Source organism: Palaemon carinicauda, chromosome 22 (genome assembly GCF_036898095.1).
Source record: "Palaemon carinicauda isolate YSFRI2023 chromosome 22, ASM3689809v2, whole genome shotgun sequence".
In the NCBI taxonomy this organism is placed as follows: Eukaryota; Metazoa; Arthropoda; class Malacostraca; order Decapoda; family Palaemonidae; genus Palaemon; species Palaemon carinicauda.
In genome coordinates, this window is record NC_090746.1 from 109,293,194 (window position 1) to 109,310,693 (window position 17,500).

The window sequence follows — 17,500 nt, forward strand, 5'->3', positions numbered from 1 at the left end:
TACACTTAATTATAATAATTAACTTTATATGTATATATACATACATACTACTGTATATACATATATGTATATGTATTTACACACATAAACGTGTTATATATATGTATGAGAGAGAGAGAGAGAGGGAGAGAGATAAAATTAAATCCAACTTACGTCTGACAGTAAGGTTGACCGGACTACTGGTAGAATTCCCTTGCAAGTTGGCTGCCGCGCATCTATATGACCCAGACTTCCTCCTCTTCAGACGGGGCAATACGAGACTGGATCCGCTCATGAGGATTCCTGAGCTTTTGTTGTGCGACAACTCCTTTCCCTAGAAATAGGATACACGGGGCGACTATAGTCTCAGCAGAAATTCTGGGTGAAATAAGCCAAACCCCTGATGACGTCATAGTTTCTCTCGCGTTAACGTGATTGACTATGACGTCAATAGAGGTGGGGCTTATTTCGCCCAGAATCTTTGGGACGATTATAGTACGTAAAGTTTTCTTGGCTAGAAAAAACTGCTTATATATTTGTGGAATATTTAGTTTGCTTGTGAACTCTCCGGAGGAATTCATGCCCTCAAGATGCTACGCGAACAGTTTAGCGCATTGCCTAAAATCCTAAAGAATTTTCATAAAATATACTAAACATCAGAGATTAATACTGGAAACATTATAAGATTGCTTATCAAATTCAGTGCTTTCACAATATCTTCTAGCCATCCGCGCCCTCTTTATTGTTTTCTCTTTCACCGTTGAAGGAGTAAAGAAAGAAATATCATTGAAGAATTGAATTAATGATAACGTTCAAACTAAATACATGACTCCAAATAAGGAAATTAATTAGTTTGTTTTCTAATGACAGATTATTTTCCTGTGCCAAATGTCGTATGAGATAACTTCATGGTAAATGCGCATACACGAACATTTTTTATATATTACTGTGTACATATATATATATATATATATATATATATATATATATATATATATATATACAAATATATATATATACATATATATATATATATATATATATATATATATGTATATACACAGTATATATACATACACACAGTATATATATATATATATATATATATATATATATATATATATATATGTATATATATATATATATATGTATATATATATATATATATATATATATATATATATATATATATATATATATATATATATGTGTGTGTGTGTGTGTGTGTGTGCGTGTGTGTGTGTGTGAGAGAGAGAGAGAGAGAGAGAGAGAGAGAGAGAGAGAGAGAGAGAGAGAGAGAGAGAGAGATAGATCTTATCCCACTCCGCCGTTAGGAATGTTAGGAATTTATTTACAAGATGCTTACATGCATCTCAAGAATTCCGAGGCACTGTTATTGAACCAGACATGCCGCTATTGTTAATCCAAGATGCAATGTTGATCGGAATTTTGCTTTATTAGTAGAAATAAAGTCTGATAACATTTCTATTATTATTATTATTATTTGCTAAGCTACATCCCTAGTTGGAAATACTTATTTTAATGTTGTTACTCTTCTTAAATATTTTATTTTTCCTTGTTTCCTTTCCTCACTGGGCAATTTTTCTCGTTGGAGCCCTTGGGCTTATGGCATCTTGCTTTTCCAACTAGGATTGTAGCTTATCAAGTAGTAGTAGTAATAATAATAACAATAATAATAATAATATACAATACATATGATCAGGTGAAAATGAGAGTGGTGAGAGACTGGTAGATATGTGTTGAGCAAGAGATGGTGATAAGTAATAGCTTTTTCAAAAAGAAAGATAAAAATAAGTATACATGGGTAAGAGTGGCAAATGGAAGAGTAGTAGAAAGGGCATTAATGGATTATGTGTTGATAACTAAAAGAATGTTTGGAAGATTGAAAGACGTGCACGTGTTTAGGAGTATGGCTAACGGTATGTCTGATCATTTTTTGGTGGAAGGAAAATTAGTTGTAGCAAAAGAATGGGGGAATAGAGTAGGTGGATGTAAAAGGGAGGTAGTGAGGGTTGAAGAGCTAATAAAACCGGGGGTAAAAAGTAAATATCAGGAAAGGTTGAAAATGATATATGACGAAGTGAAAGTAAGAGAAACTGGCAATTTAGAGGAGTGGAAGCTAGTAAAAGAAAATTTTGTTGGGATTGCAAGTGATGTTTGTGGAAAGAAGGTTGTTGGAGGCAGCATGAGGAAGGGCAGTGAATGGTGGAATGAAGGAGTGAAGGTAAAAGTGGAAGAGAAAAAAAAGGCTTTTGAAGAATGGCTGCAGAGTAATAGTATAGAGAAGTATGAAAAATATAAAGAGAAAAATGTGGAAGTAAAGCGCAAGGTACGTGAGGCAAAGAGGGCAGCTGACCTGAGGTGGGGTCAGGGATTGGGTCATTCATATGAAGAGAATAAGAAGAAGTTTTGGAAAGAAGTGAAGCGAGTAAGAAAGGCTGGCTCAAGAATTGAAGAGACAGTGAAAGATGGAAATGGAAGGTTGTTAAAAGGAGAGGAGGCAAGGAAAAGATGGGCGGAATATTTTTAAAGTTTACTGAATGTTGAGGATAATAGGGAGGCAGATATAATTGCTGTTGCAGGTGTTGAGGTGTCAGTGATGGGAGATGAGAAGAGAGAGAGATTACAATAGATGAAGTGAGGAGAACACTAGATGAAACGAGAGTAGGAAAAGCGTCTGGTATGGATGGTGTGAGAGCTGAGATGTTGAAGGAAGGGGGTGTGACTGTACTTGAATGGTTGGTGAGATTGTTTAATATGTGTTTTGTGTTGTCAATGGCACCAGTAGATTGGGTTTGTGCATGTATTGTACCACTATATAAGGGTAAGGGAGATGTGCATGAGTGTTGTAATTCAAGAGGTATTAGTTTGTTAAGCGTAGTTGGAAAAGTGTATGGTAGAGTAATGATTAATAGGATCAAGGATAAAACAGAGAATGCAATCTTAGAAATACAGGGTGGTTTTAGAAGAGGTAGGGGTTGTATGAATCAGATTTTTACAGTTAGGCAGATATGCGAGAAATATTTAGCAGAAGGTAAGGAGGTGTATGTTGCGTTTATGGATCTGGAGAAAGCGTATGATAGAGTTAATAGGGAAGCAATGTGGAATGTGATGAGGTTATATGGAGTTGGTGGAAGGTTGTTGCAAGCAGTGAAAAGTTTCTACAAAGGTAGTAAAGCATGTGTTAGGATAGGAAATGACGTGAGTGATTGGTTTCCGGTGAGAGTGGGGCTGAGACAGGGATGTGTGATGTCGCCGTGGTTGTTTAACTTGTATGTTGATGGAGTGGTGAGAGAGGTGAATGCTCGAGTGCTTGGACGAGGATTAAAACTGGTACACGAGAATGACCATGAATGGGAGGTAAATCAGTTTTTGTTTGCGGATGATACTGTACTGGTTGCAGACACAGAAGAGAAGCTTGGACAATTAGTGACAGAATTTGGAAGAGTGTGTGAGAGAAGGAAGTTGAGAGTTAATGTGGGTAAGAGTAAGGTTATGAGATGTACGAGAAGGGAAGGTGGTGCAAGGTTGAATGTCATGTTGAATGGAGAGTTACTTGAGGAGGTGGATCAGTTTAAGTACTTGGGGTCTGTTGTTGCAGCAAATGGTGGAGTGGAAGCAGATGTACGTCAGAGAGTGAATGAAGGTTGCAAAGTGTTGGGGGCAGTTAAGGGAGTAGTAAAAAATAGAGGGTTGGGCATGAATGTAAAGAGAGTTCTATATGAGAAAGTGATTGTACCAACTGTGATGTATGGATCAGAGTTGTGGGGAATGAAAGTGATGGAGAGACAGAAATTGAATGTGTTTGAGATGAAGTGTCTAAGGAGTATGGCTGGTGTATCTCGAGTAGATAGGGTTAGGAACGAAGTGGTGAGGGTGGGAACGGGTGTAAGAAATGAGTTAGCAGCTAGAGTGGATATGAATGTGTTGAGGTGGTTTGGCCATGTTGAGAGAATGGAAAATGGCTGTCTGCTAAAGAAGGTGATGAATGCAAGAGTTGATGGGAGAAGTACGAGAGGAAGGCCAAGGTTTGGGTGGATGGATGGAGTGAAGGAAGCTCTGGGTGATAGGAGGATAGATGTGAGCGAGGCAAGAGAACATGCTAGAAATAGGAATGAATGGCCAGCGATTGTGACGCAGTTCCGGTAAGCCCTGCTGCTGTCTCCGATGCCTTAGATGACCGCGGAGGTAGCAGCAGTAGGGGATTCAGCATTATGAAGCTCCATCTGTGGTGGATAATGTGGGAGGGTGGGCTGTGACACCCTAGCAGTACCAGCTGAACTCGGTTGAGTCCATTGTTAGGCTGGGAGGAACGTAGAGAGTAGAGGTCCCCTTTTTGTTTTTGTTTCTTTGTTGATGTCGGCTACCCCCCAAAATTGGGGGAAGTGCCTTGGTATATGTATGTATGTACATATGATCAGCGACCTTTCTATCAAGCTAGGACCAGGGAGGGCCAGGCAATTGTTGCTGACGACTCAGCAAGCAGACCTATAGGCTCCTCCAAACACCCACATTCTTATCTCACAAGGATGGCGAGCTTACAGATAGTTTCTATGTAGTATGAGCGGGACTCGAACCCATGGCCGGTGTTTTCAATAGACCACCACAACTCTATACTTACATTGTGGTACCACTGGATGCGGTAGTGTTGGGGATTGGCAGAGACGTGGCACTCGAAGTAGACGTCATCTCCTTCCTTTATGCTGGTTGGGTCCAAGGCTGGGCCTAATGCCAGATTGACAACGGGAGGGTCTGAAAGTTTAAGAGTTAAAGCATTAATAGATAGAGTTTTGCTTTATTATCAATAAACAGTGTATTATTATTATTATTATTATTATTATTATTATTATTATTATTATTATAATAATAATTATTATTATCATTATCATTATTATTATCATTATTATTATTATTATCATTATTATTATTATTATTATTATTATTATTATTATTATTATTACTAGTCAAGCTACAATCCTAGTTGGAAAAGCAAGATGCTATAAGTCCAAGGGCTCCAACAGAGAAAAATAGCCCAGTGAGGAAAGGAAATAAGGAAATAAATAAACGATATAAGTAATGAAAAATTCAAATAAAATATTTAAAAAATATTAACAAAATTAAAACAGATGATTCATGTATAGACTATGAAAAGACTTATGTCAGTATAAAGGTACATTACTGTTCGTAATACTGGTCATGCAGTTAATTCTAATAGTCAGGCCTTCTCCTTCTGGAGGCTCAATACATCACAGTATTCTAGAAGTTTTATTCCAGCTATGACCAAGTTGTGGAATAATCTTTTTAATAGGGTAGTTGAATCGGTAGAACTTCAAATGTTCAAACTTGCAGAAAATGTTTTTTTTTTTTTATGTTGAACAGGATGACATAAGTCTTTTTATAGTTTATATGTGAAATATCTGTTTTAATGTTGTTACGGTTTTTAAAATATTTCATTTTAATTGTTCATTACTTCTCATATCATTTATTTATTTCTTTATTTCCTTTCTCAGTGGGCTAATTTTCACTGTTGGAGCCCTTGCGTTTATAACATCCTGCTTTTTCAACTAGGGTTTTAGCTTAGCAAGTAATAATAATAATAATAATAATAATAATAATAATAATAATAATAATAATAATAATAATAATAATAATAATAATAATAATATACATTTCTGAATTTTATTCTTTTCCTAATATATTTTTCTCACGATTTTGACCTTCCATAAGTTTCGACATCGTCGATAGAATATCATAAATAGATCAACAGGATCATAATGATTTAGGAATAAAACGTTTCAAATGACGATTTAATTGTCTTCAGAAGAAATGGTAAAAGGAATTGAATTCAAATGCTCAGTCGATATGATTGGAATGAAGCTTCAGGTTTAAAGGTCGCTCATGAATGGCAGAGGCAAGGGACAGTGACATTGCCCTATCGAACACGACAATACCCTAAAGACTGACCATACATACATATGATCAGCGCCCAAGCCCCTTCTCCACCAAAGCTAGGACCAAGGAGAGCCAGGCAAAGTAAATTTCTAAGTTCTTCTCTATTTAATAACTATAAATATTTCTATGTCGTTTGCTTTTAATATTTTCAATATTTTCGAAGATAGCGTAAGCAAGCTTTGCAAGTCCTGTAGTGTTTTGCTAATAAGGACAGCGTCATCAGCATACTCTAGGTCGGCTAATTTCCTGTTCCCAATCCAGTCCAATCCTTCGCCACCATCCCCAACTGTTCTATACATTACAAAATCCATGAGGAGGATGAACAACGACTTGCTTTGCTACAGAAGGTGAATGAACTGCTTAAATCACCACAGCACCAGACAGACAATTACATAGATAGACAACATATAGATTTTCCATGAAGATTCACTGAATTTATTTCAGTCATATATTCTATCAGTAGACGTGCGTATTACACTGAATGAGAGAGGCTTTGTGTAATTTTCTGTATGTGTAAATCTGAATGATTTCATGTATAATTATAACCCTGATGGGGACTTTGTTGTGTATTTTGAAATTAGAAACTGACCCAAATTAGGTGTGTTGTTATTCGAATTGTTCAGAAAGTCTGAGAATTGTTATTATTATCATTATAATTGCTGCTGCTAGTAGTAGTAGTAGTAGTAGTAGTAGCAGCATTAATAATAATAATAGTAGTAGTAGTAGTAGTAGAATTAATAGTAGTAGTCGCAGCATTAATAGTAGTAGTAGTATAAGTACAGTAGCAGTAGTAGTAGTAGCAGCATTAATAGTAGTAGTAGTATAAGTACATTAGCAGTAGTATTAGTAGTAGTAGCTATTATTGTCCCAGTTATTGTTGTAAACGAACAGCTCCATCTCGGTCTGCCAAACAAGTTGTCAGAGACAAGACTAATAAATATTGATGAGTTTAATGCATTAATTCGTGTTTACCATTCCAGCTTTGCTTAGAAGCGTCTGGAATCACCATTATACTCGGGGTTTCTGACTCACGCGTTTCCATGAAATCCTTCTCATTTGAATTTATATCCTAAAGTAAGCAAAACAGAATCTTAATGACTCCTTCCACTCCCGGCCACATCTGATGAAAAGCGGCAGCCACAATAGAACTATGTCATTACACAGTCTTGGTTCTCAAGGGAACTTTCTTCACATCATTGTGTTCCTGCAGGAACATTAGGAGAAATGGCTCGGGAGCTTTAGTGTTGCGTTGTGATATCCAAAAGATAAATGGTTGAATATGAATTATAAGTACACGAAGATTGTAAGAACAGAATTGCATAATATATTTCCTTCAGAAAATCAGATTGCTGTGGTTGAAATAAAAACATTTTAGCGTTACCTTGTGATATCCAAAAGATAAATGGAGTAATATGAATTATGTTGAAGGAAACTAAGCTTGTAAAAACAGAATTACAGAATATGTCTACTTCAGAAAACCTGAGTTGGGGGTTGAAATAAAAACATCTCATCCAATATGATAAAATGATTTAGTAAAACATAAGATATATATATATATATATATATATATATATATATATATATATATATATACATATATATACATATCTTATCCAATATGATAAAATGATTTAGTAAAACATAAGATGTATATATATATATATATATATATATATATATATATATATATATATATATATAAATATATATATGTATATATACACATACACATACACACACACACACACACACACACACACATATATATATATATATATATATATATATATATATATATATATATTTCAGTCACGCTCAGCTCTCCCCATCCCTCTGGTAGGAGAGGGAGGGTAGCCATACCCTAGTGGAGGAGGGAGCGTGTGCATGCATATATATATATATATATATATATATATATATATATATATATATATATATTTTGCCCTCATTTTTGTCATGTCGCTTACACTAGTGAAGGAATAAACATGAAGGTGAAATAGATACTCACAAAGGATAACGAGCCTGGTAGAGTCCTCGAGGACCCTGTCCGGAAGGGCCGGGTTCATAGCCTTGCAGGCCAGAGTCTTGTTGTCATCTTCCCGATGGACCGTCATCCGCAGCTTGGCCGTTGTTATGTTGCCTCCGTCCTCTATCTATCAAGACGTGGTGATAAGGTTTAATGTTAATGACTGGGGGCATGTTTAAAATCATTAAAAATTAAAACACAAACAGTGCATATGCATATATTGGAAAATTAAACCAGCTGTATAATACAAAAACATTAATGACTAATGCATTTCTAGTGGGTACGTTTGTCCCATGTCAACGGATAATGATATATCGGAACATAGGTTTTTTTCACTTGATTATACTCTCGGGTGAGTACCTTGTACCAACTGTGTGTCACACAATTGTACATAATTATTTTGTATATATTATGGTTGTATCTGCGCTCTTCCCTCGCACTAAAAAGAACCTGAATGATCATGTCTCTGTTTTGCTCAGTAACATTATCTGTCTCTCGAACAGGTCATGTCCTGTTGCCTTGAGGTTTTGTATATAAAGAAGAGTGTTCCTTAATAAATAACTCAGTCGTTTCCAATCTGCCTTTGAGTTCACACCCTCTCTCGGCCCGTCACATTGGTGACCCCGGAAGTCGACTCGCTCCCACTGCCTTCCACTCCCACCTCCCTCGCCCCTCCATCGTTGGTACTATGACGGAGACAGACTCTACGACAGCAGTTGGCGCCGCCCCATTGAAACTTTCACCGTTCGCCACCGGAGAAGCGTTTGCTTGGTTTCAGCGCTCAGGAGACCAGTTTCGTATCAGGGGCGTGACTCGCTCAACCACCAAAGCGGATTATGTTCTCGCGGCGATACCCGAGGACACCTTCCCAGAAATATCCGACTGGCTTTGTGAACAAGGAGACACCCCAATAGCGTATGACGACCTCAAATCATACCTTCTGCAGCAGTACTCGCCGTCGCCAGCCGCCCGTATAGCAAAGCTTTTTCAGCTCTCGCAACAACCGTTGGGGGACCAAAGGGCTTCGCTTGCCCTCAGGGAAATGACCAGTATCGCTCGCCTTCAACCTGCCGCAGACGGCTCTCCTCGTGAGGTGAACCTACTCCGTGCCCTTTGGATACGCCGTTTACCTGAACCTGTGCGCGCTGCCATACCCGATGTCGATAGTTTACCCATAAAGGACTTGATGACCAAAGCCGACGCCCTTATGGACAGCCACTTCAAGACCTCCATCAACGCCTCCACCCCTGACGACGAGGATGCCTATTCAACGTCAACCGAAGCTGACATGAATGCCGTAGGACATACATGCCTACCCCGTGACGTGCCGAAGCGGCGACAAAGCCGCCCACCACCCACCAATCGCTCGCGCCCCAACGAACGACTTCTACAGCCACTTTCTACCTCCCATCCGCCGCAGTTTTGCTACTACCACTTCAGATTCGGGGCAACCGCGAAGAAATGTGCCAAAGATTGTCAGTGGCCAAAAAACGTGTAAGTAGGCCATCGCTTGTGGCGGTGGCCTCCCATGTTTCTAATCTTTTCTTTTTACAGGATGCAGGAACGGGCGTGCGATTTTTGGTAGACACAGGTGCTTGTCGTTCTCTTTTGCCAAGGAAACTCTTCAAGACACAACGTAGTCTGTCTACATCTGCCGACGTCCGCTTGGTAGCTGCCAACGGATCTGCGATACCCACCTACGGTTACGAGAACCTCACATTATCGTTCGGAAACGGTAAATTCAATTGGAAGTTTCTCGTTGCTGACGTCACAATGCCAATCCTCGGTGCGGATTTCCTCTCTCATTTCCACCTTCTGGTCGATGTCGCCCACCGACGATTGGTCAATGCAGACTCGTACTTGTCGACACCTCTTCAACCCGCCCCCTCTAACCTCGCCCTCCACATCAGCGCACCCACGGATGCCTACGCCCACCTCCTCACGTCCAGAACTTCGCCAAACGCCCACGGTTACTGCCAAGCACGGTATTTATCACCATATCAAGACGACGGGACCCCCAGTCTTCGCAAAATTCAGACGTCTAGCACCGGAACGATTGGCAGCCGCCAAACAGACGTTCGCCGAAATGGAGAAAATGGGCCTTTGCCAAAAGGCCTCCAGCCCATGGTCGTCACCCTTACACATCGTTCTGAAGAAAGACGGCTCCCTCCGTCCATGCGGGGATTACAGGCGCCTGAACATGCAAACAGAACCGGATCACTACCCCCTCCCAAACATTGCCGATGTGACCTCCTACCTGCACATAGCGAAGGTTTTCTCTACGCTCGATCTCCTGAAGGGGTATTATCAGGTGCCTATGAACCCAGAAGACATCCCCAAGACCGCCATTACCACTCCGTTTGGCACATACACCTTCAATTACTCCTGTTTTGGCCTTCGTAATGCTGGGGCAACGTTTCAACGTCTCATGGATGGCATCTTAGGGGACCTCCCTTTCTGTGTATGTTATGTGGACGACATACTTGTGTTCTCCTCCTCAAAAGAGGAACACCTCCGTCACCTGCGCAGCGTGCTCGACCGCCTGCAACAAAACGGCCTTGTAGTCCGGTACGACAAGTGTACCTTTGGCGCCAACGAAGTGTCGTTCTTAGGGCACCGTATCACTCCTGAAGGAGTCCATCCCCTCCCTGAGAAGGTAGCAGCCGTTCAGAATTTCCCCACGCCCTCGACCGTCAAAGCTCTGCAGGAATTCTTGGGCATGATCAACTATTATCACCGTTTTCTGCCAGCCATTGCCGCCACTCTTGCTCCCCTCTACGCCTCCCTCAAGGGCAAGCCAAAGGACCTGAAGTGGGGTCCCCTTCAAGAAGCAGCCTTCTGCAATGCAAAGAAGGCCCTATCAACTGCTGCGGCTCTCACTTTTCCTATCCCACACGCCCCTCTCCTTCTCTCCACCGATGCCAGCGACGTCGCTATTGGTGCAGTACTCGAGCAGGTGGTCAAAGGCTCGCCCCGCCCATTGGCTTTCTTCAGCAGAAAACTGTCCAAGGCAGAATCGGGTTATTCTACCTTCGATCGAGAATTGCTGGCAGTGCACTTGGCTGTCCGTCACTTTCGCCATTTCTTAGAAGGTACGCCCTTCGTCATTCGTACAGACCACATGCCTCTGGTGCACGCCTTCACTCGACAGTCTGACGCCTGGTCCGCCCGTCAACGCCGACATCTCTCCGCCGTGGCTGAATACAATTGCACCCTCCAATACGTCCCTGGGAAAATGAATCCCGTTGCCGATGCCCTGTCAAGAAACACGTTGGCTGCCGTTCAACTGGGATTGGATTACAACTCCCTGGCTGAAGCCCAACGACAGGATCCAGAGTATCAAGCTTGTAGGACATCCTGCACGTCCCTCCGTTGGGAGGATTTTCCCCTCGAAGACTCCAACACCACCCTCCTCTGTGACGTCAGTACTGGTAGACCGCGACCTTGGATTCCTGCTTCCATGCGCCGACAGGTGTTTGATTTCATCCACGGCCTTTCACATCCCTCGTGCCGTTCTACTGCACAGCTGCTGAAGGCAAAGTTCATTTGGCACGGCATTTCTAAGGATGCTAAGGATTGGGTCCGTGCGTGTACTTCTTGCCAAACTTCCAAAGTACATCGACACACGGATTCAGGAGTGGGCACCTTTCCTCAACCTCAGCGTCGTTTCGCACACATTCACGTCGACGTTGTAGGCCCCCTACCCACATCACAAGGACATCGTTACCTGTTTACCGTCATCGACCGCTCCACTCGTTGGCCTGAAGCCATTCCCATGGAAACTGCAACGTCCGCCTCATGTACATCTGCCTTACTCTCTGGATGGATTTCAAGATTCGGTATCCCTGAGCATATTACTTCTGACAGGGGAACAACTTTCACCTCTCAACTATGGACGTCATTAGCGAATCTCCTGGGCATCACCCTACATCAGACAACGGCCTACAACCCCGCTGCCAATGGAATGGTTGAACGTTTTCATCGCACCCTCAAAGCAGCTTTGATGTCCCGCTGCAAGGATTGCAACTGGTTTACTCAGCTTCCCTGGCTCCTCCTTGGACTAAGGACCACTCCTAAAGACGCCCTTGACGTCTCGGCAGCCGAAATGGTGTATGGCGACCCGTTGGTCGTCCCTGCCGAATTTTTTCCTTCTACGACCTCCTCCGACGATCTCCAGCGCATACGTCACGTCGTGGGAAAATTTACTCCGTGCCGCCAGACTTACAAGCCCCCAGCGAAGCATCACATACCAACGGACTTGCACTCTGCAACGCACGTCTTCCTGCGCAACGACACCAGCAAGCCACCACTAACGCCCCCTTACACGCGCCCTTTCCTTGTGATCCGACGCAGTCCGAAAGCATTCCTCCTAAACATTCGGGGCAAAGAAGACTGGGTCTCCATTGATCGTCTAAAACCTGCTTATCTTCTGCCAGATGACCCGCCTACAGTTCGCCTCTCTAGATCAGGGTGCCCTATTTAACATGTACAGTATGTCATTTTTAGGGGGGGAGTCATGTACCAACCGTGTGTCACACAATTGTACATAATTATTTTGTATATATTATGGTTGTATCTGCGCTCTTCCCTCGCACTAAAAAGAACCTGAATGATCATGTCTCTGTTTTGCTCAGTAACATTATCTGTCTCTCGAACAGGTCATGTCCTGTTGCCTTGAGGTTTTGTATATAAAGAAGAGTGTTCCTTAATAAATAATTCAGTCGTTTCCAATCTGCCTTTGAGTTCACACCCTCTCTCGGCCCGTCACAACCCCGTCTACTGACCGCTCGAATGGTACTGACTAACCCTCGCAAGCAAGATGCAATCTTGCTCTCTCAACATGCTGAATTGTTAGGTTTTGTGGAATTCTCCACTGTGATGGAAATACTGTATACTGTCAAATACGTCACATTATTATTCTAGGGACACGTCACGTATAACAGAGTTCAGTGATCGCGCCCTTCAATTCATGACACTCATAATACTCTTAAAAGGGTCATTACACTCACTATGTAAAACACATATTTTGCATACAAGGATTAGGACACGTTTGACAAAATGGAAATCAGTAGCAATGAGCAACGAATCATTTTTGATAGATGTTTCTTTCTTGGACCAAAAACTCTGTCCCTTATACCCGGTGAATACAATTTCCGGGAAAATCTCATACGTAATTTTGACATAAAAGAGAAACAAAGACGTTTTTTTTTCATTATACGTGAATTAAGTCATTGAAGATGTTCTTAATTAACAAAAATAGGTTTTGCTATACTGAATGACTTACAACCTTACATAATACCTAAAACTTTTAATTTATTTTATCTAAACAAAATTATTGAGAGCACTCCTGGCGAGACTTAATACCCATTTTCAGCTTTCTCGGGAAAATGGTTATAAATGGGATTTTATCATCTGGTACTAAATTCCTATTTGTTATTCAAACTTAAAAAAAAGTTAAAAACGACAAATGGTTTAAAGACCACTCATAAATGACAGAGGCAAGGGATAGTGACATTACCCTATCAAGGAGGACAATGCCCTAGAGACTGACCATATAATTAGCCCCTAAGCCATCTCTCCACCCAAGCTAGGACTAGGGATGGCCCGGCAATGGCTGCTGATGACTCAGCAGGTAGACCTGTAAGCTCCCACTAGCCCCATCCTTAGCTCACAAGGATGACGAGGTTGCAGCTACCAAAGGAACTAACAAATTTGAGCGGGATTCGAACCCCACTTCGGTAAATACCAGGCAGGGACGTTTCCAATAGGCTATAAAAACCATTAAAGAAATTAATTACTTAGTCGTGAATACCTATATACTCTATTGGTTTCATATAACAAGGAACCAAACATCTGGCCTGATTGGTAACGTCTCTGTCTGGTGTTTGCCAGACTGGGGTTCGAGTCCCGCTCAGACTCGTTAGTGCCATTAGTGGCTGCAACCTTATCATCCTTGTGAGCTAAGGTTGGCGGATTTGGTGGAGCCTATAGGTCTAACTGCTGAGTTATCGGCAACCACTACCTGGTCCTCTCTGGTCCTAGCTTGGGTGGAGAGGAGGGTTGGGCGCTGATCATATAATAGGGCATTGTCCTGATTGCTGGGGCAAGGTCACTGTCCCTTGCCTTTGCCATTCATGGATGACCTTTAAACCTTTAAGTGATCATTCTGAGTACCTTGCATGTTTATTACCCAGCATTTGTGAACCATAAAATTAATTAGCCCTTTGATGGAGAGTGTTTATATGCGTGGGAGACCCCTTTTTAATAGCTATATTATTAATGATCATAAATTAACACCAAAAAATTATTATGATACAGTTATTTGACTGTTCACTTAATGCCAGGTACAGATTAATCTTGTAAGAATGAAGTTACGAAGATGTATACCAATTTTCTAATAACCAGCACTTATAAAACGCTTTATGCTGTAATAACATTCATTAAAAACTCCTTTTTGTAATGTCCGTTTCTAGTTGGCTCACCTTTTTTTGTTTTACACGTTTCATTTGTGTTTTTTATATGTAATGTTATAAAATAAAAAGCGGAACTTTTCCAAGTAATAATGCAAATATCAATTTGCTCCAAGAACTATATACTTAGATAAGTATAACAATAAAGCAGCATATATAAATTCTATTTAATTCCAGTAAAATATAATTTTGGATCAGTATGACAATAAAGCAGCATATATAAATTCTATTTAATTCCAGTAAAATATAATTTTCTAAGATTATCTTATGTAAACACTTCCCATTTTTACTTATAGCTGATATGCGAAAACATAAATGTACGACATATAAATGCATTCAAAGCTTGATATTTTAATCATTTTCTCTTGAAAGAGTTTCAATTATTCATCAAAGAACGACAGGGAAGAGTATTCTCTACTTATCTCTCAATTGCGCTACAAAAGATTGAAAGGCTTTATTTTTATGTTGTTGGTATATATTATTTTAAATGTAAGAAATTAATATTAAATACAGCATATTCTATGAACTTGAATAAGTCCGGAGTCTAGGAAATAAGGTGAGTATAGACAAATATTGATTATGACATGGATATTAAAAGAATAAACTTGGCTAAATCATTAAGGAATATTATATGTCCAATTGACAATTAGTGTTTATCGTTTCCAAGAACTTATGGCATCTGGAAAAGTAACCTCAATATTGTCCGTTTCATTTTTTCTATAACCAAATAGTAAACGAAAAACAAATGGTTAACTTGATTGATTGATTGATTATCAATTGTCTAGCATCCTGACATCTAAGGTCATTGACTCCGAGGGTTAACTTGAAATTCATATGAATTCTTTTTCCTCCATAATTTCGGGTACAAAACACTTACAGTATTATTATTATTATTATTATTATTATTATTATTATTATTATTATTATTAATTATTATTATTATTACTTGCTAAGCTACAACCCTAGATGGAAAAGAAGGATGCTATAAGCCCAGGGGGCCACAACTTGGAAAATAGCCCAGTGAAGAAAGGAAACAAGGAAAAATAAAATATCTTAAGAACAGTAACAACATTAAAATAAATATTTCCTATAGAAACGATGAAAAAACTTCAAAAAAACAAGAGGAAGAGAAATTAGAATAGTGTGCCCGAGTGTAGACTCAAGCAAGAGAACTTGTTTAAGTAGAGGGGAATAACATGATATGCAATATACAGTATGTGAACATTACTAATAGGAAATAGTATAATTTGTTGCTGTACGGGAAATAAAATGTATTAAATGAAATATTACACATTACAATCTCTAATTGCTAAGAAAAAAATATTTTTAATGTGCTGTGACCTAACAGCTTTCGTAATTGTAGGGATTTTACATGATCGAACACAATCTATTTCCTATTATGCCAAACTGCTTCTATTTTTCAAACAATGACTACATCAATTTGCAATAGTTGTTTGCAATAGTTGTTAACTCTTTCATTGCCAACATTTGATTATATTCTGATGATAAGGTGAAATACATAACGAAATGTATTCAAGCAATATATTACATTTTCTTTAGACTTTTTAAAAGAATAAATTGAATTTCAGTGCAATGCTATATGGAAAGCCTTCTCGTTAAAGCTTATTTCTTTGAGTACCTCAAATTAAGCTTTAAACATTTTTCATCCTAATGTATAAAGACTGGGAGTAGTCATAACCTGGTGAGAGGGGGTACCCAAAGTGCTACACTTGGATAACACAATTTCCCACAAATTACCGAAGCTGCCTAGTTGTAGTTAGGAAATGGGGAGGGGCTGGGAAGGGTTGAATATGTGTGTGCACGTGTTTGTGTGCGTACAGTTGGCTTCATTAATTCCGGTACACTTTATGGGAAGCCAAAGAGGCGACACTGTACCAGAATTAATGAAACCAACTGTATATATCTATGTAAATATTTACCCATCATTTTTGACGGGTCGCGTACACTAGGTAAAGCATAATTAGCATTTCACCACAACTCCACCAATGATGTTGGCTAATGAAACTGGACCATTAATGAATAACGTCAATTCTAATACTCTTCCCCAGAAAAAGAATCATGTGTATTTATATATTCATTCATTTATTCATTCATTTTAACCGATGAAAAAAGCTCTGGGAGATAGTTTCATTTTTAGCTTAATACGTAAGTGACATCAAAATTAATTCGAAATTAGTTTTGCATATTCATAAATGCTCTTGAATTGCCTGCAAGATTTATGTGAATTCAGCAACGTCGCGCAGAGAGACCTGAAATCATTAGTATTTCAGAATTGAAAATAACAAACTGTCTTTCTACGTCAGAATTAAAATCTGTGTCGTTAAGGTTAACCGTTGAAAGATAGCGAACCATACTATATAATATTACATCCTTAGCAAGCACTAGGAGAACTGGAAGCCCTAGGCCTACATGGCTGAGGACTATGAAGCGGGAAGTAGGAGATGAAGAATGGAGAAGTATTAAATTAAAAGCTCAAGATAGAGACGACTGGCGAAATCTAAAAGAGGCCCTTTGCGTCAATAGGCGTAGGAAGAGATGATGATCAGACTTCGTATATATTCTACTTGAACTGAAATAGCACCATTCCTTTTCTTATACTGTAATAAGGTATTTGTTTTTCTTACTTAGGTATATTTACAGGTTTAAAGGTCACTTATGAATGGCAGAGGTAAGGGACAGTAACATTTACCTAAAAACTACCCATAATAATAATAATTAATGTGTATGTATGTATGTATGTATGTATGTATGTATGTATATACTATGCATATATATATATATATATATATATATATATATATATATATATATATATATATATATACACTGTATATATAAATGGATGTAATTTTAAATATAATATTATAAAAATAATCCATTCACTATTGACCTAATATAGTTTCTGTAGTGATCACAAAAGTTCCATACTTATGGTTCATATTATTATTATTATTATTATTATTATTATTATTATTATTTACTAAGCTACAACATAAGTTGGAAAAGCAAGATGCTATAAGCCCAAGGGATC

At 39.3% G+C, this 17,500-nt stretch overlaps 1 protein-coding gene across 1 annotated transcript in view; it reads right to left on the bottom strand.

Moving 5' to 3' along the window:
• LOC137616679 (uncharacterized) overlaps nucleotides 1-17,500 on the bottom strand; it is a 49,089-nt gene that overhangs the window by 9,360 nt on the left and 22,229 nt on the right. Inside the window, exons 6-8 of the mRNA XM_068346610.1 lie at nucleotides 7,961-8,105; nucleotides 4,622-4,752; nucleotides 154-313 (exon numbers count right to left, since the gene is read on the bottom strand). Of these exons, the coding sequence (XP_068202711.1) occupies nucleotides 154-313; nucleotides 4,622-4,752; nucleotides 7,961-8,105 (436 nt within the window). The remainder of the gene's footprint in view (nucleotides 1-153; nucleotides 314-4,621; nucleotides 4,753-7,960; nucleotides 8,106-17,500) is intronic.